The 23,796-nt window shown below is 41.5% G+C and overlaps 1 protein-coding gene across 2 annotated transcripts in view; it reads left to right on the top strand.

The window, feature by feature from the left end:
* Positions 1 to 411: 411 nt before the first annotated feature.
* The window catches only part of SH3GL2 (SH3 domain containing GRB2 like 2, endophilin A1), a 43,483-nt gene continuing 20,098 nt past the window's right edge, over positions 412 to 23,796 (top strand). Inside the window, exons 1-2 of one of the 2 annotated variants that reach the window (XM_008055263.2) lie at positions 412 to 483; positions 6,336 to 6,408. In XM_008055263.2, the coding sequence (XP_008053454.1) occupies positions 475 to 483; positions 6,336 to 6,408 (82 nt within the window). In that variant the 5' untranslated portion in view covers positions 412 to 474. The remainder of the gene's footprint in view (positions 484 to 6,335; positions 6,409 to 23,796) is intronic. The other variant, XM_021711003.1, reaches the window with a different exon arrangement.

The raw sequence follows: 23,796 nt of genomic DNA on the forward strand, positions 1-23,796 counted from the left end.
TGTTCAATAGCCCATTGAGGAATAGGTTGAAGAAATAGCAATTTTCTACCCAGGTGGCATTTTAGATCCTTTATCAGAGGGAAATGATTATTGAATGATGCTGTTATCCTTTAGAATTTCCAAGAGGAAAATGTTAGTAATTAGGAATTTATATGATAGAAAGAGCACTGAGGTTGGAATCAGAAGATACAAGTTTGAGTTCTTGCTTCAATACCTACCAGGTGTATGATCTTTGTTGTTCAAACACTCTGAGCCACATAGTTTGCTCCTATGAAAAATAGTTCTCACTACCTTAAATCAGAGAATGGCTGGGAGATCACATGAGGTGATGTTTGTGAAAGTGCTTAAAACTTTTAGCACATCTTTTTAAAAGAGGCTATTTTTAATAATTTTCTATGTGGTTATTTTCTGCAGAAAGTGAGCGAGAAAGTTGGAGGAGCTGAGGGAACCAAGCTAGATGATGACTTCAAAGAGATGGAGAGGGTAAGTCTTCACTGCCTCGAGTTCCCTTTGACATAAAATCGTTCACCATAATAAGAGGAGAAGAGAAAAAGGGAAGGGGTAACTGTTCTCCACTAGTATCTGAGAAAACATTTGGTTATTTTAAAAAATACTCTTCTTTTAATGTATGTTTTAAAACAGAAAATGTAAAATATCTTGTCTTCCCTTTGTACTGTCCTGAGAACAAAACCTCAATGAAGGTGACATGTCATGCACTTTTCCTGGCGGATTTTATAATCACTTTTCCACTAAGGACAATGGGGAGCAGATGTTTGAATTAGGGTGAGGTGGCAAGAAACGAGGAGAAGGTGCAGAATGACATCCCAAATGTTCTAGGGAGCATTTGGGTCACTTTCTGGCTTTCAAGGACTTTCCTGACTAGACAGCATCATCCAGAGGTAGCTGGGTAGATTGGAGAGAATACAGTTTGGGAGCCCATCTGACCTTGGTCCAAGATACACTTCTATTACTTGTTGTGAAAGTCCATTTATTGTTCAGAACCTCTATTTTTTTATCAATGTAAAATGAGAATACTAATACCCACCTAGAGAATTTTTTATTAAGGATTTAAAATACTGTAAATCATTTAGCATTTTGCCTGAAATTTTACAGATTTTCACCAAGTGAGGGTGGAAATGGTAAACAAAATATCTTATTCCAATTTCACTTCTCTTGGGAAATAAGCCATATTTTCTCGTTTGCTTTTCTTTCTTTAAGGCCGTTCATAGCAGGTGATATTTAGGCTTCTGATAAAAAGCATGTATTGCATTGTGCAAATAAGTATTTTAGGTGTTAAGCAGCTCATGGGTAATGGATCTGGGAGTACAAATTCTGTACCTAAACAGATGATGCAAGCCTAGGTGCTTTCTGCCTCATCTTTTTCAGTTTTTCTCCTGACGAGTTCATGGATGAATTTAACAAGTATTTGCTTTATGCTTACTATGATCCAGGCATCTAGGATGTAGACAAGTTTCCTGAGCATAAGAAGTTTATAGTCTAGTGAAAAGACAGACTTGGGACAAGTAATGACTGGCATGTGGTATGGCAAGGTTAACAAAACATAGTACTAGAGAAGCCTGGCCCAGAGAAAACTCACCCACACAGGGTGGCAGAGTGGTCAGGGAAGACCTTCCTGATCATGAAGTGAAGATGTGTAAGAGTTAGCAGGACCAGTGTGATTCTTACAAAGGAAACAGCATGCAAGCAGGCCAGAGAGAACACTTGGGTTCCCGAAAAGAAGATGAGTGGCGCCGGGCTCGGTGGCTCAGCCCGTCATCCCGCGCCTTTGGGAGGCTGAGGTGAGTGGATGGCCTGAGCCTACGGGTTCGAGACCCGCCTGGGCAGCGAGACCTCATCTCTACAATAAATCAAAAAATCAGCCGGGCATGGTAGTGCATCCCTGTAATTCCAGCTACTTGGAGGGCTGAGGCGGAAGGATCACTGGAGCCCAGCAGGCGAGGCTGCCGTGGCCGGGAGCAGCCATTGCACTCCAGTCTGGGTGACTGAGTGAGATTCCAACTAAAAAAAAAAAAAAAAAAAGAAGATGAGTGGCAGGCCGGGCTTGGTGGCTCAGCCTGTCATCCTTGCACTTTGGGAGACTGAGGTGAGTGGATTGCCTGAGCCTGGGGGTTCGAGACCAGCCTGGGCAACTTGGCAAGACCGCGTCTCTACAAGAAAAAGTCAAAAATTAGCTAGGCGTGGTAGTGCATGCCTGTAGTTCCAGCTACTTAGAAGGCTAAGGTGGAAGGATAGCCGGAGCCCAGCAGGTCGATGCTGGGGTGACCGTGAGTGTGCCACTACACTCCAACCTGGGCAACAGAGTGAGACTCCAACTCAAAACAACAACAAAAACAACAAAAAGAAAATGCTAAGAGTCAGGAGTCTTGTGAAATTAGACTGTATAGTGTTGGTCCAGCTGGTCATTCGGCTCACTTCTTGAGATGAGCCTCGCTGATGGGCACCCACTGGTGAAAAGATTTAATTCTAGAGTTCTGACTGCCAGTCAGAAGTCTGGGTAGCCAGCCTCTTAAACGTGAGGCCTGGCAGCTGCTTGCCTAGACTGGACTGAAGTTGGCGTTGGTTCCCTATTTCTCATCTCAGGATGGTTCTAAATACCACCTGATCTTCAACCAAAGCTGGTAGTCACTGGTAGTCATAGTTCTGAAAATCATATTGTACCCATCCTTTTTCTATAGTATCTGAGTCTCCAGTCGCTGACTCCTATTCCCAGAATGACTCACCTTTGACTCTTCTACTCCCTTAAACTGGAGTCCCTCACTTCTCATTATGAGCAGCCCTGTGGGTCTGTTCATTTGCATCCGTCTCCCTCTACACCAATCTTGTTTGATCACCGCTTGCTCTTCGGTGCCCCTCTTTTCCCCGCTTCTCAGGAGGGCATTTGTAGTATGCCATGTAGCCAGTGTAATGTCCTTAATGACAGATTAAGCAGGTTTTTAAGATTTGGAAGTAGGTACCAGGAGTCAGAACGGGACTCTTGCTTTCAGCATCTTTTAATAACTCTAGCTTTTTAAGGGGGATAAGCTAGGTAGCTTACTGTCAAAGCCAAGACAAACTGATTTTCTGCTTCTTAGATGAGACTAAAAAGAATGGGAAATTTGGGGGACTGATTAGAATGTATCACCGAGCAACTAATTAGGCCTTTGGAGGCTTATTTTGCTATTATATGCATGCCAGTTTTGCAAACTAATTGAAATAAAAAAAAGGATCTCACAAGAATTTTACTTTAGGCAAATGCCAGCAGACATTTCTCTGAGTCTGAAAGCAAAATATAAGGTTTATTTCTCCTAACTCCTAGAAAAGTTTCTGAAACTTTTATTTCAAAATCTAGATATGATATTCCTGCAACAAAGGAAACTTCTGATTGTCTGAAGAACATCCCCATAGTTTTGCATATGGGTTTATACCTATTTACCTAAGTAAATTGAGATATTTAGATCTCAGTGCAGTGCAGAATTTGTTTTATTCCGCACATCTTTTGTTTTATCTGTGGCTCTTTTGAAAATTTCATACACTTTACTGATACTAAACTTACATTATAGTATGAGATTTCTAGTTGAAAAGTGTTAATTGAAAAGCACTTGCTTTGGATTTCGACTCTCGAATCTTTTCTCTCCTGTTAATTTGTTTATTATTCACAAAGCTCAGCGTTCCCAGGCCTGTGGAGGAATCACCTTTCCCTAGCTGGCTTTCTATTCATCAGGCACTTGCATTAGAGAGACCTTTGTTCAGCTGTGTTCTCAGAGGTGCAATTAGACAACAAAATGAAATAAATTAGAGGTTTGCACCAAGCTGCACTGCTGGGAGAGAGAAGTGGCTTTTCCTAGAGCTGTTTCTCTAATCAGCTGCTCCAGCCACTCTCCTGCTGAGATGCGGTAAAATTACCATGTATGTCTCTTAGCCTTGCACCCTCCCTACCCTGAGCTGATGGGGTAGAATCCTGTAGCTGTGTTGTCGCTGTAGGATCCCTGCTTATGGTGATTTCTCTCCTTCTCTGAGCTGCCTTGCATGGGATTTTATCTGTTTTAGTTTTACATGCTATCTGTTGCTTACTAGCTTTGTTAAACACAGACTAAATTTCTTACTGTGGTGCAGACATAGAGTGGATTTGTTAGTTGAAAAGCTAAAGTTTATTTTCTTAAGAAGTTTTGAAATTTGAGGGGCATCTGATTCCTTCTCAAATTTTCATCATCAGTTGCTGCAGTGGTTCTGTGGAGTGTGTGTGTGTGTGTGTGTGTGTGTGTGTGTGTGTGTGTGTATGTGTGTGTGTAGTTACACTTATTAATTCACTCGGAAAATCTGTAAATTCTTCTACGTGCTAGGCATTGTGCTGGGTGCCTGCGATACAACGATGATGAAGGCTCCATCTCTGCCTACAAGGGGCTTCCAGTTTTTATGGAAAAAAAAAACAAGTACAGAAATCAGTAGCTTACAGGACATAAGTGCCTGGTGAACTGGGAAAGTTTGCCATGGAAGACCTAGGCGAGAGGCCTAACTCAAGCTGAGTAGGTCAGTGGAAGTTTCCTAGAAGAGAGAGTAGCTGAGCCAAATCCTGAAATTTTCTCTTGTCCTTGCATATATGGGTGATGCAGAATTCCAAGCTAATCTCTCTGTATGTGTTTCCTCTCTACATTATAGGGTTTGTGAGCATTAAATGTGCAAAGATATTTATAGCCCTTTGAACATTTTCCGACAAATAGAAAACACCTTATAAGGATGATGGTTTTAATTGTCAAGGACAGAGATGGGGAAAAATTAGAAATTGGTCAGTTTCCTAGTAGTAGATGATATCAGGATGTCAAATGGTCATTGGACAATTCAATTCTTGTGGCACTCTTTCTTGACACCTTGACTTTTGGAATTATTTTTCTTCCCATCATAGCCACACAGGATGTTTGGATACATTTGACATCTAATTCCTAAATCTCTGTTATATTGTTAGTTGGAGATTTGCATTTATACTCCTGTCACACAACATACAATAGAGTTTCAGTATGTTTTTTTGTACATACCATTGAATCCATTTCCTTGGCATAAGATACTTTGTTGCTTGAGTACATAATGGTTGATTGGCATGTGCTAATACTACCAGAATCTTCATGTCTGGCTGTACAAGTTGTACACTACATAACTCCAGGGGGGCCACTATTCAGTTTAAAACTAATCACCTCCTAGCATATACTCAAATCTAAAACACCCTCAAAATTTGAATCAACCAAAAGGATATTGTATAGAATTTATATGTAGGTGGGTACATTTGAAATACCATGATAACTCACAGGAAAAAAAAAAGTATTTCCTCTTGATTCTAATACTAGCATACACTCATAGTAAAATGACATTATTATGTATTGAAAAACTGAACAGAAAAATAAAACCTTTTAATGGGTGGATTATTGGAAGAGAAGGCAGCTTACTTCATGCAGGGCTAATTTTACATGTCAGTGCAATAGGTTATGGGTACATTTCTTAAATTTGAAGGAGGAGCCCTTGAACTCCAGTAAAAAAGCTAGAAACCTTCCCCGTAGATTTGATTGATAACTTAATCTCCATGTTAAAACTTAGTTGCTTTCACTCAAACTTATGTCTTACATTTCATATCCAATACCTTGGCTAAGAGGTAGCATTTATTCTCACTATCATTTCCCCTGTAGAGTAAATGAGTGAACTGACCACTCATGTTGATAAGAAAAGGACTTCATGGAGGGAGACAGAGAGATGGAACTGCACTGAGCAGCTCCCATCACTTCTCCCTGTGGGAAGAGAGGCCTGGTGAGATGCCAAAGGCAAACACTGACCATTCAGAATGTTGTAAGTTTTTTGCTTAGAATTAACTAAAATTTCAAGGACTGACTAGAAGCGTTTGCTCAAGATTTTATATCCTTAGGATGTCCTCAGAAGTTAAATAACAACTTTTCCTCTCTGACTTGAATAAACAGTTGATGCTGCATTGCTGCATTATTCTTCCCTTAGGGCAGCAAAATCTGCCACCATGCCGGACCCACTGTAGGCATCCAGTAAATGCTTCTGGGAGAAAAATAGAATTCATTTTTCCTGCCTTATTTTTGAAGATGATGAAGTCTATTTTGAAGCAAATTTTAGGGAACTCCCAGCTTCCTCTTTGAATAGATAGGCTTTTCAAATCTTGGTAGAACACCGCTGAATACATCGCCACAGTGACTAGCTGCTCCTTGGTGTCTCTGTCATGCTTCAGGACTTGTCACTGCTCTGTTGCATTACCCATGGTCATACACAGACTCAAGCAAACATTACGAGAATAAAGTATGTCATCTCGAATGTTTATTTTCTTATTTCAGAAAGTGGATGTCACCAGCAGGGCTGTTATGGAAATAATGACTAAAACAATTGAATATCTCCAACCCAATCCAGGTAAGGAATCATCTTATATGCTCAAAGGACCCACTCAGGTAACTTTTAGTTTTCCTTTGACAGGCATTTTAAGTTTGGTTTGTTTCTGCTTCCTTGGTCTTCTTTTCTGAAGGTTAGCGATATCATTTGTAGTTCTTGTAAAAAGAGGGGCTTTTTTTTAAAGTTCACATTAATGTAACTGGATGATCTGTGGCATTTAATGTGACTGTGGTGTATTTAGCAAACAGTCTGTGTGGACAGCTTGGGTGACGCATATTATCAAAGAAGCTATAATCTATTATCAGTTGACCTTTAATTTTCAAGAGATGGTAAGGAAAAAAAATTGGGATTATTTTAATATAAGTTGTAATAATTCCCAGAAGATGTGAAAAAGTAGGAAGGTGCATAGTTTTGGTGAAATACAAAGAATTTCTGTTCACAGGACATCCTGAAGTCTTCAGAGGGATGTTCTTGATTCCGATTCTTCTCCAAGCAATGTCACAGATCAGTGTTCCTGCTAACCTGCTGTACTCTAAGAAAAAGGAGTTGTACTAGAGATCATCGGAATTGGGGTAGTCTCTGTAGGCAGTCTACCTTGTTGACTTCCTCACTGCTCTTCCTGTGTATCGCTTCCTAACTGCAGAGTGTAGGAACTTGGAACAAGCCTGAATGTGTTAAGTGAGATGTATGCCTATTTGATACACCACTTACTCTTGAGACTAGCTTATTTGGGAGTTTGAGGTTGGGGTTCCATGTCTTGTGCGGTCCTAGGGAAGATGGAGCAGACAACTATTTGAGCCCCAGTGGGTTTGGAGGCTGAGCTGTAGTGGGCAAGAGGTAAGAAAAGGGGGGCGCGGTGGGAGGAGAGGATGGAGAGGATGCTGGAGCCTGAGACAGTAAGTGCTGACTCGCTCTCTACTGCCCCCTGCTGCCAGCTGCCGTTTTCCTTCCTTCTTTATTCACCCATGACCGGCGGCATAGCTGCTGCTTAGAAGAGGATCAAACGGTATGAGAACAACATTCTGGATTTTTTCCCCCTTCTTTTTATTTGAGTTGGAGTCTCACTCTGTCCCCCAGGCTGGAGTGCAGTGACACACTCATGGCCACCGTAGCCTCGACCTGCTGGGCTCAAGTGATCCTTCTGCCTCAACTTTCCAAGTAGCTGCAACTACAGGAGTACACCGTACCACACTTGGCTGATTTTTTAATTTAATCACCAAGTTGCCCAGGCTGGTGTCGAACCCTTGAGCTCAGGCAATCCTCTCGCCTCAGCCTCCCGAAGTGCCGGGATGATAGATGTGAACCACTGCGCCCGGCTGAATTTTTCCCTTTCTTAAAACATGATAGAGATAAAGTTATGTGAGGGAGGAGAATAGAAGAACATGTGGTAAGCTTTAGGAAGCAGGAATTTAACTGACAGTGGATTAGGTACGTTTTTAAATGATTACAAAATGAGTCAAAGAACAGCAAAAATCAAGTGTCTAATTTTTACCCCGAACGTTCTTTGTAACTGTAACATTCCACTGAGAGCTATTAGATGCATATTTACTTCTTAGTACTTAAACAACTATCATAGGTCAAGTTCTGAGAGAGAACTGCCCACTCTGCTTCACCACAAGAAAACATCGTATAGGGGTAAGATTTTTTGTCTTCTTCTTTGCATAGAGCCTTGAAGTACTCCACGAGTTCCTGGAATGTTCACATAAATTGTGCTCATAACTCACTGTTGTAGGACCCAGATAAATATAAGAATGGGAGGAAAACATAGTATTATGCACTAATGCATGTTAGGTACAGGGCTAGTTATATGTACAGTCTCATCTTTGAAAGTAACCACTTTTTCTTACGATAAAAATAAAACACAATTGAATAATTTAGAATATAAAAATAGACTCAAAACCCATTGAAACACAAATTCTCAGTTAGTATTCATCAGTTTTGCCGAGTATAATGGAATTATGCTCTGTCGTAGGTAGGTGTAGTGGACTGAGTGGTATAACTCCCCGAATTCAGGTCCACCCAGAACTTTAAAATGTGACCTTATTTGGAAATATAGTCTTTGTAGATGTAAGTAGTTAAGGATCTTGAGATGAATTCATCCTGGATTCATCTGTGACTGGTGTCTTTATAAGAGGAAGAGAGGACACAGAGAAACAAAGGGAAGAAGACCATGTGACAAATGACCAGGTTGGAGCTATGCCGTCACAAGCCAAGGGATGCCAGCAACCACTACTATAAGCTGAAAGACACAAAGAAGGATTCTCCCATAGAGCCTCTGGAAGGAACCAGCTTTGCTGACACCTTAATTTCAGTGTTCTGGCATCCTAAACTCTGAAGGAATATATTTTGTTGTTTCAAGCCACTCAGTTTGTGGTAATTGGAAATGGCAGCTCTAGAAAAGCAGGATAGCCTTACTTTGTACAGGAAAAAAAGGCAAGTGAGCAGAGAACTTAAGGAACTTTTCTAGTAACACACCTCAGAAGGGATGAAGACGGGGTTGGAACTCAGGTCTGACTACCTCCTAAGTCCGTATACTTTCCATTGTGCAATCCTGCCTCTGAGAAGAATAGATTCGGTTTCATTTAGATGTAAAAGCTTCCTTCACTTTCAAAGTGGGTGCAATAGAAATTCAGAAAAAAAAATAATAGGAGACTTACTTTTATTTTACTAAAACAAATTAAAGGAGGAGGTAATTGGGGAGATTTGAATTTTTTAAATGACATATTTTTAATAGAATATTGAATGTGCTAATTAGCTGACAGCAGTGATTTTTGTGACTATTCGAGTATTGAATGACCATCTGCCACCCAAGAGAACAGTGAAGGGCAGTATCCAGCACTTCAAGGTTGGTGTTAGAAAAGCAATTTTATATGGGGAATTCACATACAAATATAAATAGGCGTTACCCATAGAGTCCAGAACAGAATGAAATTTCATATCATCACTCCAGAGAATTTAGACCATCTGTATTTAATTGCTTATGACAGGTACAGTTTCTGTCCTCCATGAATTTCTGTCCCTGAGAGCAGACACTGGCCATAGATCCCTGGGAATGTAGCTGGTCAAGTTTGATGATTGTTCAGAACTCAAGTGTTCTTGAGAAGGAGAACCCAGGAGTCAGGCAAACACCCGGAGGCGCTCAGTCCTTGGGCACAGAAGAACAAAATGAATATTCTCACACTCAGTGCAGTTTGCTAAATACTTTGTCTACTCAGTCTCTCAGGGACCCCAGGGGCTGGCTGGGCCAACCGGTGTGCAGAGCTGGAGGCTGGTTCTGAATTAGCAAGATCTGGTTTGAACGAGGGTTGCTTTGATGTCAAGTAACAGATTTACAGGCACAGGCCAGTAGAATCCGTGAAAGTTGATCTTTGAGGGACTTTGAGAGTACCCTGTATTAGAGTAATACTCTCGCATGTGGCTGCCTTTCAGATCTTGTGGTCGTGGACATCTTTTATATTCTTAAATTCAGTTCCAGCCGGGCTCGGTGGCTCAGCCTGTAATCCCACGCCTTTGGGAGGCTGAGGTGAGTGGATTGCCTGAGCCCATGGGTTCAAGACCCACCTGGGCAGCAAGACCTCATCTCTACAATAAATCAAAAAATCAACCGGGTGTCGTAGCGCATGCCCGTAATTCCGGCTACTTGGAAGGTTGAGGCATAAGGATTGCCTGGGTGACAGAGTGAGACTCCAACTCAAAAAAAAAAGAAAAAAGAAAAAAAATTCAGTTGCTATTGAAATGATGACCAAAGAAACTTTGATTAATTTTCAATAATCTGGATATACTCTGTGAAGGGTCCTGCATCCATTCTTGCCCATCTCCAGAATAATATTTTAAAAAGGCAAATCTGATCATATTATTATCTTGCCTAACACCTTTCAATGGCTTTTATTAAGCTTTAAGTTTTCAGCTGGGCTTAAAGGGTCCTCGCGGCATGGTCTGCATGCCCTTTCCCCTATCCTTGCTAGGCTAACTGCAAAGGTCACTTAGTAGCCTTCCTTGGCCCTGACCACATCAGGTTCTGCTGGCAATGTCCCTCTTATAATCCCAGATGCCTTTCAGTGAGGGGCGCATGTCATACTTGTTGAAATTATGTAATGTGTTTGGTTGGGTTTTTCCTCCCCTGCGAGAACAGAGCTGTGCCTGTCTTACTTACCACCACACCCCCTGCCCCCAACTCAATTCCAGGCAGTCAGTAGGTGTTTGGATGTTTGAATAAGAGAGTTATGAAGCACAATAACAGTCAGTGGCTAATGTAATAAAACTGCTTTAACAGAGTGGATAGGAGGGACAGTCTTGCTTTCTCCGACACCATCAGATCCTCACAGGTAATCACCATGTCAGGTGCATTTATTTATTGTCAGGTGTATGCAAAAGCCAATTCTGGATGCTGTAAGGTATAAATAAGACTGAGGTTGGTCCCCTGCCCTCTGGAACCTCATAGTCTAAAAGAGTAAGTTACACACATTCTGAGGAGAAGCACCCAGAGGATTTCACAGCTAATTCCTCTTGGAAATTTTAACTAACTGATGAGGTAGGGAAGGGTGAATGGGGTCATAGGCCTAAGAATCTTCCCTGTGAAGCAGGGCTTTTAAGAACTTGGGACAGGCTGGGCTCAGTGGCTCAGCCTGTAATCCCGTGCTTTGGGAGGCCAAGGTGAGTGAATTGCCTGAGCCCGCAGGTTCGAGACCCAACTGGGCAACTTGGTGAGACCTCGTCTCTACAATAAATCAAAAAATTAGCTGGCGTGGTAGTTCCCAGCCACTGCTCTCCAGTCTGGGTAACAGAGTGAGACTCCAACAACAACAACAAAAAAAGCAGAACTTGGGACAGACAGCTATAAAGCCTTCTGGTTTGGACTGTGGAGTTATTCTAGCAGGAACATTATAAGCCAGTACAGATTTCTAAGATGCTTAAATAAGAAGTAATTTGAATATGAAAAGTATTGTGCACGAATTTCATTCTACTAGTTAAAAGACCCTATTCTCATGGTATGTTAAGAACAAAGATCATCAGAGAAGATGTAAGTCAGTTTTCTTATTTAAGTATTCTGATGTCTTTTGGGGGAGGAAAAAGGTGTTAAATCAGTGTTTGCCAATAGAAATATGATGCCAGCCATGTAAGTAATTTTCAGTTTTTTAGAAGCCATATTAAAAAAGAGTAAAAGGCTGGATACAGTGGCTCACACTTGTCATCCCAGCACTTTAGGAGGCCATTGTGCAAAGATTGCTTGAGCCAAGGAATTCGAGACCAACCTGGGCAACATAGCAAGACTTTGTCTCTAAAAAAATCAAAACAAAAAATTAGTTGGATGTGGTGGTGCTTGCCAGTAGTCCCAGCTATTCAGGAGGCTGAGCAGAAGAATCGCTTGAGCCCAGAAGGTCGAGGCTGCAGTGAGCTGTCAGTGTTCCACTGCCCTCCAACCTGAGTGACAGAGTGAAACCTGACTCAAAATAAATAAATAAATAAGTAAAAACAAGCCAGGCTTGGTGGCTCGGCCTGTAATCCCGTGCTTTGGGAGGCTGAGGTGAGTGGATGGCCTGAGCCCGTGGGTTCGAGACCCGCCTGGGCAACTTGGCGAGACCTCATCCCTACAATAAATCAAAATGAGCCGGGCATGGTAGCGCGCCTGTAGTTCCAGCTACTTGGAAGGCTGAGGCGGAAGGATCGCCGGAGCCCAGCAGATCGAGGCTGCAGTGACTGGGAGTGGCCACAGCACTCCAGTCTGGGTGACAGAGTGAGACTCCAACTCCAAAAAAAAAAAAAGTAAAAACACAGGTCAAATTGATATAAATGTATTTTGTTTAACCAAGCATGTCCAACATATTAACCAATATTAAAAAGTATTGAGATGTTTTACATCCTTTTTCTCTCATGCTAAGGTTTTGAAATTTAGTGTGTATTTTATACTTACTGCACATCTGAACTTAGACTAGCCACATTTAGTGCTCTGTGGCCAGTGGTTTTCATAGCACATGGCACAGCACTAAATAGTTTGCCATTCAACCTATTCATTAGAGTTTGATATACAGTTAGTGTTTATCTCCTTGATTTTTGTGTTTACCAGTGACTCATTTTCCAGTGGTCTTTATTTAGGGTTAGGCTATCTTTAAGCTTTGGATATTTTTTTAATCATCCAAAAATCTGTTTCATGACACTTTAGTGGAGATTTTTCCCTTGAATGGAATTACAGACATGGCTGGATTGGGCTGTGTACCCTTTCAGCCTTAGCATACTTATTATGACAGAGACTTTTGTCAGTTTGCACTGAGAAGTTTATCTTACTCTAATGCCATAATCCAATACAAATTTCCAAGCTACTTAGATAAAAAGCAATTTGAACATTAAAAGTATTGTGCACGGTAGGGCTTTGGTTCTCTACAGAAATGCTTTTCTCTTGAATGCCTGCACGGTCTAGCTTTTTCCAGCATGCCTGAGTTTGGGGTGTTAAATCGGGGTCATTAGATGTCTATTTAGAATTTTTTAATAATAATTTCAGATCTCATTTGTGGAACATTGCCTGTGGAAGTAAAAGTTAGCTGTATTAGTTTCAAAATGTCTCATTAGTCCCTGGACAGATGTTGCACCAAAATTAGAATACTTCTCTCCTACAGGCTGCTCTTAATCGTCTTCTTCCAAAGATGAATAAGTGTAGCGATTGTAAGATATTTGGTAACAACAGAACATGTATTACTTGGTATTCATGTTCCCAAACCCTTGGCTTCAAACCACACTGAATTTGGTGTCTTTCGTGGAGGGCAGGAAGAATTGTATTCATACTTTGTGTCTTTCAAGGCCCTTGACGTTGTGCCTGGCACATTGTTTGTCTTCAGTATGTCTACTGACTAGGTACGTGAATGAATGAATATGCCCATCCTTCACTTGAAGAATAAGGGATAGACATTGAGTCTTGCAGCCAGAATTTTTGCTTTTCCCAATCCTGACGCTGAACAGTAATCAAAATACATAAAGCACAGATTACAAAAGCAACTGTGAGGAAAAAGTTGTCGAACTTCAAAGGAATAAACATGTTAAAGAAGAAAATGTAAGTCAGGTGATAGATGACTTCCAGACAATTCATATACAATTATGTATTGAAAAGGCTGGAAAGTTTTCCTATTTTTACCACATCTGTGGGTAAAATGTTGAAAATGAGTAGGTTCCTGAGATATTTGAGACCCTTTAAGTCATTCAGAGTTTTAAGTCGGCTGGAACTGGTTAGTTAATGATATTCCTTCCCTATGTCTCTAAAGATTGCTAAAGAATGCTCAAGCCAAATCTTATTTAAAATATTATCAATAACAACCATTATAGTTTACATTTAAAATATGTATGTGTGTGTATGGAAAATTAAGTTACTGGAGTCTCACTGTAGTAGTCCTGAGGTTACTGTTTCACCACAGAGGGTAAGTCCTCAGCCTGACCTTCCAGGAGCAGCATGTGGTGTGTCCTCCGTGCTTGCTGTCTCTCCTAGTAGGTTCTTCCTCTTGCTTGTCCTATCACAGCCTCACTGGCCTTTAGTTTCTCCAGTGCTTCAGGTGTTTTTCCTGCATCAGGGTTTTGCAGCAGCTGTTCCCCTTCCTGGAATGTTCCACCTACCCCTTATCTGGCACCCGTCATCTTACCATCCATCCTGTATCTCCTTCTCCGAGAGGCATCTCCTGAGCCCCTGTATTAATCAGACTCATTCCCTTTTACATTGTCATGGTACTTTCACATGCGTCTCCCTCCACTGATCTCTTGAGGGGTTCCTCCTTTAGAATAAAGTTGAAAGTACAAGCCGGACTTGGTGGCTCAGCCTGTAATCCCGCGCCTTTGGGAGGCTGAGGTGAGTGGATTGCCTGAGCCCGCGGGTTCGGGACCCGCCTGGGCAGGCGACACCTCATCTCCACAATAAATCAAAAAAATAAGCCGGGCGTGGTAGCGTGCGCCTGTAGTTCCAGCTACTTGGAAGGCTGAGGTGGAAGGATCGCCGGAGCCCAGCAGGTCGAGGCTGCGGTGGCCGGGAGCGGCCACTGCACTCCAGTCTGGGTGACAGAGTGAGACTCCAACTCAAAAAAAAAAAAAAAAAAAGTTGAAAGTACTTATTGTGGGTTACAGGGTCCTGAGGATCCTACTTCATTTCCTACACTTCCAGCAATCTCCATCTTTCTCCCCCTGCCCCGGCCTCTCCAGCCTTCCTCAGACACACAGGTGCCTCGTTCATGGGGCCTGGCCCACCCCCAGCCCGAGTCACCTCCCCTCCAGCTCTTCTCAAAGGCTTCACTTGGGTTTCTGCTTAAATGTCGCCTAACTTGTGCAGCCTTCATGACCATCTTGTTTAAAGCATCAGCCCTTGTCACTCCCCAAGCACTTTTCCTGTTTTATTTTTCTTTGGAGCGCTTAGTGCTGCTTCATCTTTTGCTATATGAATACTTGTTTTAAGTGTTGCTTGTCTCTGCCACCATAATGCAGTGGCCTGAGTGTAGGATTGTTGTTTGTGTAGTGCAAAGAGCCCAATCCTATTCTTCTATTGCACTTTTCATAATATTTACTTTGTCTTTTTAATTTGTTGAATATATTGCCTTTTTCCATTCTCACTCTCCCGTTTTACGTTCTCTACCTAGCAGCCAGTTCCATCAATGAAAGAGGTTGTTAACCATGTCTTCTCATCCTTTGCTTACAACTTCCCACTGGCTTCCTTGAACTGAGAATAGACCCTCAGCCTTGTTCCTCAGGGTTTTTTTTACAAGCATTTCCTCTTCTGAGACACTGTCTCCAGCTTCCATCATGGCTGCTGCGTCTCATCTCTCCACCTCCAAGTCAGATGCCATCTCTCTTCCCTGGCCACTGTGTTTAAAAATGTCTCCCACAGCTGGGCTCGGTGGCTCAGCCTGTAATCCCGCGCTTTGGGAGGCTGAGGTGAGTGGATTGCCTGAGCCTGCGGGTTCGAGACCCGCCTGGGCAACTTGGCAAGACCTCATCTCTACAATATATCAAAAAATTATCCGGGTGTGGTAGCGCACGCCTGTAGTTCCAGCTACTTGGAAGGCTGAGGCGGAAGGATCGCCGGAGCCCAGCAGGTCGAGGCTGCGGTGGCCGGGAGCAGCCACTGCACTCCAGTCTGGGCGACAGAGTGAGACTCCAACTCAAAAAAAAAAAAATCTCTCCCTCCTCTCTCATATTTCCTTCTATTATTCCTATCACCATTTGAAATTATCTTCTAGTTCATCTTTTTGTTTGTTGTCCGCCCATCATCCCCGTTTCCCATCTAGAATGTAATCTCCACGAGAGGTAGGGACTTGTCTGTTTTGTTTATTATCCCTAATATAGAAACAGTGAGTATTTATTGAATGAATGCTCTTTATCTCTCCCAATTTGTTGTAAACTTGTTGTAAACAAGGATTATGTCTGTTTTACTCATTTATATATACCTAGTGCCTACTATAGTGTTTGGGGCTAGAAGTTGCTTAATTTGTTGATGAATCAAATCACGTTCGTTGTAATTAAGCTCCATCTCATAGGAGTAACTAACCTTTCAGGTAGAGTCACGGTCTGCAGACTTGTACAGGCCAGGATCAGAGCTCAATGTAATAATCTACTTGGTGTCACGCACAACTCATACATTTTTGAAATTGGGGAAAAGTGTGGATACTGTCACATATAGGATCATTGGGCTGAAGCTATTAACATTTGATCATGTTTACAGACCTAAATAATAATGGCTGTTATTATTTTTAGATGAACTGAAACTACATGATACATTAATTTGCCCAAAGTCAGGCATCAGAAGAGCTGCCATCTGTATTCAGATATGACTATCTCTTCTTTTGACTTCCAAACAAAATATCTTATGTTACAAGATACGGTGGTACCTCCAGTCTCAGTATGTGTGGCAGATATGTTCTAGAGTGACCTCTGATGATTCACATCCTTTTATGGCCTCTTCCCCGCAAGTGTGGATGGAGCCTCTGACATGCTTCTCACTAATAAATTTGGCAAAAGAAATGGAATCCACCACTCACCACTCCTTTGATTAGGTTGCATCGTATGGCAGCATGTTGGAGTGTCACTCCTGTGATCATGTCACCTTATATAAGACTGTCTTAGCAGACAATGTGAGAGACATCCTCCTGCTAGCCTAGAAGAAGCAAACTACTATGGTGCGGCTATCTAATGAGAGGGCATGGGTCAGGGAACTGGGGGCGGTGGTCTCTAGTACCTAAGAGTGACCTCTAGCTGACAGTCAGTAAGAAGCCACTGCTCCCCATCGTACTGGCCCAAGGAAGTGGACAGCCTTGTCTCAGGAACACAACAGCCTGAGTGAGCTTGGATGCAGATTCTTCCCCCACTCAAGCCTCCAGATTTCAACAAAGCAGCCAGGCTCATATCTTGTTTGCAGCCTTGTGAGACCCTGAGCAGAGGACTCAGTTACGTGGTACTCATCCTTCTAACCCATAGACGCTCTGAGATAATGAATCTGTGTTGTTTGAAATCGCTACATGTGTGGAATTTGGTTACACAGCATTGAAAATGGATGCAGCATGACCATTTGCTCCCCAGCCAGAACTGTTTTCAAGCATACCACTGTCTGCTGGGGCCACCAGGCCATTTTCCCTGTGGCTTTAGGGGCCCTGGATACCTTATATTGAAGCAGCAGGTAGATTGGGAATATATGTTGGCTATTTTTTTAGTTTAAGATGAAGGCTCCTGAATCCCCTAGGGTTTGTAGAATAGTCCACTACTCTAGCTAAAACTGGAGAAATCTTTGTGTTTTGAAACATGACAGTGAAAGGCTCTTGGCAAAGTGCCTGACACTTAGTAGAGGCTCAAGAAATGTTACCTTCCTTTCCCAGGAGCCTACAGCTCTTCCTGGGGGCATCTCAGGTGCTTACTAGCAATTCCTTCCCTGGAAAGGCCTCTAGGGAAAAGTCCCTTTGCCCAACCCTTCCAAAAACAACATCATAGTATTAACCACCACCCTCTGTTTGCTCTGAGAGCCTGAAGAAGCAAAAGTTCATGACATTAGAACATGATTTTAGTACAGTTTTCAAATTGCACAAACTGTTTTATGCCCCTGAGGTGTGCCCCTGAGCTGTGATTGCCTGCTTTCCTAGGGCACACTGTGAGACCTGTGTTGGCATCTTGCAACACCCGGCCTTGAGGTGTGAGATGTTTGCTGTACCGTGTCACAAGTTCTTAGGGTTGCTAACTGTGTACCACAGTGTCGTGTCTTAAAATACCTTCCTGAAGCTGGGCTCAGTGGCTCAGCCTGTAATCCCACGCCTTTGGTGAGTGGATTGCCTGAACCCGCGGGTTCAAGACCCACCTGGGCAGCGAGACCTCATCTCTGCAATAAATCAAAAAATCAGCCAGGCGTGGTAGTGCACGCCTGTAGTTCCGGCTACTTGGAAGGCTGAGACGGAAGGATCGCCGGCGCCCAGCAGGTTGAGGCTGCGGTGGCCGGGCGCGGCCGCTGCGCTCCAGTCTGGGCGACAGAGTGAGACTCCAACTCAAAAAAAAAAAAAAACCTTCCCACCGCTTCCCACTCAGAGGCGTAAAGGAGCTCTGTTGCCTTGGGAAGAGGTGTTATATAAATACCATTATTTGGGTTGAGGGGAGCATGAGCCAGTGCTAAAGTTGTGTATTTGTATAAGTTAGCGGGCAAATCTTTCCTCAGTCCCCTCTAATACTTAACTTGGGGAGAAACTGCCTAGGATGGAGGACATTTGCCTGCATCCTATCACCGTGTCAGTCTTCCGTGTCGTTTAGCAATTGCTAGTGTGCAAGGCAGGGGAGCACATCACGGCGCAGGGAGCGTTCGTGGGCCACATTTCAGACTCGTAGATGTTCTGAGATTTCACCCGGGAACATCAGGCCGTTACCTGCAGTCATCACATATCGCCTGCAGGAAAGGCGTGCCAAGATGCTATGTATTACATACATTGTATTGCAAGTATTAAGCTCTGAATCAAATTTAGTGTGATTTAAGGATTTATACTTATAGTCCGATTGCGATCTCTATATTAAATTTTACAAATTTAGTTACAATAATCCAAATTTATTTTTTTCAAAATTTGTGTTGTGGTAAAATACCTAGAGTGGGAAATTAACCATCTTAGTTATTTTAAGTGTACATTTCAGTGGTATTAAATACATTCACAGTGTTGTGCAGTCATCACCGCCATCCGTCTCATAGCATGATCATGGGAGTGACACTCCATCTTGCTGCCATATATTTCTCATCTCATAAAAGTGAATCTCTATTCCCATTAAGCAATAACCCACCATGTCCCCCTCCCTCCCGCCCCTGACAACCTGCATTCTACTTTCTGTGTCTGTGATTCTGAACGTTCTGCCAATCTCAAATAAATGGAATCATACAGTATTTGTCTTTTTGTGACTGGCTTATTTTACTTAGCATAACATCCTCGATGTTTATTAATGTGATAGTATATATCAGAATTCCCTTCCTCTTTCAGGCTGAATAATATTCCACTGTATGCAAATAATATATTTTGTGTATATGTTCATCTGTTGATGGACACCCCAGGTTGCTTCCACATTTTAGCTGTTGTGAATAATGCTGCTAATAACATGAGTGTACAAATATCTTTTTGAGACCTGTTTTCAATTCTTGGGGAAATATACTCAGAAATAGAATTGCTAGCTCTTATGGCAGTTCTATTTTTAAGGTTTTGAAGGACGACTGTACTGTTTTCCACAGTGGCCAGGCCATTTTACATTCTCACCAACAGAACATAGTGTTCCAGCTACTACTTTGCATCCTCACCAACACGATGTTTTCTGGGTTTTTTTTTTTTAATGATTGCCATTCTTGGTTTTAATTTGAGAAGGATTGGTGTTAGTTCTTCTATAAACATTTGGTAGAATTCAGGGATGAAGCCATCAGGTCCAGGGCTTGTTTTTGTTGGGAGACTTTTTGATTATTGAATCAATCTCCTCACTGGTTATAAGTTTGTTCAGATTTTCTTTGTGAGTTATTTTTGGTAGGTTTTGTGTTTCTAAGAGTTTGTTCATTTCATCTAGGTTATGCAATTTGTTGACGTACAGCTGTTCCTAGTACTCTCTTAATAATCCTTTTTATTTCTGTACATTTGGAACTAATGTCCCTGCTCTCATTTCTGACTTTAGTAACCCTGAACCTTCTTGTCTTTGAAACATCTACTAAATGTTTACCAATTTTGTTGATCTTTTCCAAGAACCAACTTTTAATTTCTTCCCTCAACAAAAAAATATCATTGGTCCTTGTTAGATATAAAGTGGTAAGTATATTTTTAGCAGTTAGTGGTCATTTCAATAAAATGGCTATCAACTATAATTTTCTCCAGTCAAAAGTGGGAAAGAAGAGGAAAAAGAAAAACTAACACTTGTTTAGTGCCTACTTTGATTATACACATCGTTTATTTTTATCATTACAATTCTTTTAATCCTGCCCTGTGTTATTCCTTTGATACCATGAACCCTTAATGTGAATTTATAGGAAAGGATAATAAATTCTGTCACAGGAGAATGAGGTTCTAATTTTTAATCTTTAAAAATGGGTTGTATTTTTAAATTTAAATACCACTTTGGTCCTCAAAATTTTAACAAAGCTTGTTCAGTGTTAGTTGTATTTAGGAGTTAATTATCCTTAATGAAATTTGACAGTTGTATGCAGGAAGGGAGAGTAATCTACCTTTTGTTTTCCTTGAAATAACTATTTGATCTTTAAAATATTTTTTTTATTCTTTCACAGACCCATACTAAGAAACCAGATTATGAGGAAGTGTTCTGGCTGTAGTATACATTCTTATAGAAATTTAAAAAAAGAATAAGAGGAAGGGTTTACAAAACAATAAAGTTAAAATATTCTTGAAGTTTTAAAGTAAGACCTATTGGTTTTTATCTCAGTAGTGGTTTTACAAAGGAATGAGTTTCTTTGGTTTTGAAATTTTACATTAGACTTCTGTGTATACTGGGATGGATACCACCTTCTTGTTTGTCCTAGTGGATTCCAATACATGTGTCAAATGTTGAGATTGAAAAGTCAATACAGAAGTTCAGTCAGTCAGTTTTTTTATGTTGAGTGCAGAAGCAGAGGGTCAGAAGGTAAAGCTGCTTGTCCAAGGTCACGCAGGCTCCTAACTCCCAGTGCTATGCTCATTCTGCTTCCTCAGTGATCACACTTCCTCACCTCTGCTTTGTAAAACATCTAGCAAGTGTAAATATAGCTAGAGCTTTATTCTGCTCTGAGAAGTCCTAACTTGACCTGTTTTAATGAGGATGGAATAAAGCAGTGAGAGCCTATGTAGCATTCTGGGAATCTGGGTAGAGAATGGGCTTTTGAGACACAAGTATGATTCCTATAGTGGCTCAGCTTCTTACTGCTCCTTGACCTTGGGCAAGTTACATCATTTTTCTGCACTTCATTTTTCTTATCTGTAAAATGGAAAAACAAGACCTTTCTCTTATCTTATTGGAGGGATTAAAGAGATGCTGTATGTGAATTACACATAGTAGATACTTCTAAAATGATACCTGTAATGTGTTCTGATCTGTATTTTTTTCAAAGATAGTTCAGGGCTGTATGTTTTTTAGACCAGATAGTTGCATTTATGCATACTATCATTCAGCTAAAGATCTCTGCCATTTTGGGCAACGAGGTTTCGTTTCTATAAGGTAGACAGAGATGACAAAGGAATTGTCACTACAAGCAGTGAAATGCTTCCAGAAAACTTGTTCCATGTCTTTGGTCTTCCTTCATGGATGTTAAATCCATTGGGTTTCCCGTGTCGGTCAGAGCACCAAGATGTGAATTGGAATACTGTGGCCATCTGTCCCGAAGAATGTGTCAGCTGTGTTCATCAACACAAACTGAGGGCGGGGATTGGATTTTCTTCTTCCCTGTTGTGACAGACAGATGCCCCGTCAATATGATTTCTTGTTCAAAATTTCACCATTGAAGAGAGAAGGAACTCACTCTTGAGAATACAGCAGTTTAAATAGCATTGCAGTGTTTTGGTTTTTTTTGATTTGCAAAAGGTCTGCTTCCAAATACCCAAATATGCCTGTAAAAATTGTTGAGAGTGGGGAGGAAAACAGGGTGCAGAAAGACAGACCCACCCTCACTGCTCCCCCCACAGCAGCAAACTCTCATTTTTACCACTCTGTGTCTCCCCCAGCCCCCATGCTCATATTTATCCCGGGCCTTTCCATTCCAACTTCCTGCTCCACAGAGACTGCCGATTTCTAGAGCTACAGAAATCCCATGTGTTATAAGCCTTAATTTTGAATGATAGAAAATGGAACTTTAAAAAAAGATGACATTAAAACGCCCGATTTTTTTTCCTCAGAAAAAGGAGGACTTCATCTTCTGGCATCATCCTTGTGACCAAACCCTCTTAGAAGACCACTTTTGCCTGGTCTTTGGACTCATGAGTCCCAGGTCCTGACATTTCACAGACTTTTTCTGGAAATAGAACCTCAATGGTTTTCCTACAAATCTCAAATGGTTTCCCGTCCAAACCTTAACATCCACTTTTATGGTGTGCCACATCCCTGTTTTAGAGACAGAACAAACAAAAATGCTAGCACAGAAGTGCCTGTTCAGAGATTGTCGGGAACACTGTATTTAGCAATGAGAAATCTGAATGGTGTATTTATGAGTGTGTTATGTTATTTGCTATACTTCTTTGTATGTTCAAACTATTCCATCTTTTTTTAAGCCAAGAAGTATCATAATACTTTACTTAGTCACCATAGATGAGAATTCGACTGCAATAAAATGCACCACAAGCTGGGAGTTTAACTAGTAGTGTTCTGCTAAAGGTTTATCAGCCATCCCTCTGGACGAAAAACCTTGATTTGTAGTGTTAGCCAGTTTCTGTGTTGCAAAGTCTCCTATGGCCATTTTCATGCTACCAATATGCCATCACTTGAGCTTAGACTCAGATAAAGATGCTCACAGTCGGCTCCCATGGGCAGTACTGGCTGACTTCAGCACAACACTGGGAGGAGCTGCCAAGGAGGAGCAGCTCTCACAGGTAGGAAGGCAGTGAATGCTCAGTAGATACCTGTAGACAAAGGCAGGGAGACCTTTGCAGGGTTGGGGCTGTTAGGGATCTGCCTCTTCTTTATTTCTGAAAATTTTAGATTACATGTTCACTTGTTGGTTTCATGCTATGTGCTTATATAAAGCCCTTTGTCAATAAAATACCATCACCCAAGGACCCCATAGATCACACAGCCAAGAAATATTGTATTTCTATGAGGCTTCTTTCAAAGTCAGTTTTTAGGTGAACTTATTCAAGGAGAATAAACCCAGATGGAAACTTTATAAAGATAAAAACTTCAGAAATCCATGTGAAATAAAAATTATTTAATAAATGATTTTCTCATAAATGTAGGGATTCAGCTAGTTTGTAAATATTACTGTGATATAAAGTTTGCTAAACAAAATCATATATAAAAAGATAATAGAAGGGGTGAATGATGTCTCCCCAAAATTCATGTCTCCCCAGAACCTCAGGATGTGACCTTCATCAGTTCAGGTCGCCCTAACAAAATATCCCAGAACAGACTGAGTTGCTTAAACAACAGAGGGTTATTTTCTTGCAGTTCTAGAGGCTGGGAAGTCCACAGTCTAAGTGCTGACCCATTTGGTTTCTGATGAAGGTCTCTTCCTGGCTTGTAAATAGCCATCTTCTCCCTGTGTCTTCATGGAGCCTTTTCTGGATACACATATGTGTGGAGAAAGAGAGGTCTTGTTTTCTTCTTATCTTAAAGGCCACCAGTCCTATTGGATTAGAGCACCTAAAGTACCTCATTTAACCTTCATTACCTCCTTAAAGCCTTGTCGCCAGATATAGCCATACTGGGGAGTAGAGCTTCAGCATAGGAATTAGGAGCAGGCGGGGAGGCACAGTTCAATCCACAGCAGTCTTCTTACTCTTTTTACATTCATCTCTTACCAACTCTATTCTTTTAGCCTAGATTGGATGCCCTTGTCCTTGTCCTTAGTGTTACACTAAAGGCAAATTAGATATTTCTATCTAAACCCTCCAACGCTAAGAATTTTCCTCTTGTCCACGATAACCTAGTGCTGCCATATTTATTTATTTAAATATACACTTTGGTTCACCTGCTTCCATAGTACAAAGATTTATCATGTTAGTCATTGCCTCATTTTATTGATTATTTCTGTAAGCGCCAAGCACAGCAACCGCTACTCCACAGTCATCATTTCTAATCTTCACAATAAGCCTAACAGGTAGCTTTGATGTTCTCCATTCTGTAGATGAGGAAACCCATTCATTTTCAATTATCTGGCACATTTATTCTGAGGCAGTGTTCTAAGAACTGGGGATACCACAGTGAATGAAGTGGACAAAGCCCCTGCCCTCATGGAGCCTATACTCTAGTGGGAAGAGA

This window comes from Carlito syrichta, unplaced genomic scaffold (assembly GCF_000164805.1).
Source record: "Carlito syrichta isolate Samal-C Ts95f unplaced genomic scaffold, Tarsius_syrichta-2.0.1 Scaffold301799, whole genome shotgun sequence".
Lineage (NCBI taxonomy): Eukaryota > Metazoa > Chordata > Mammalia > Primates > Tarsiidae > Carlito > Carlito syrichta.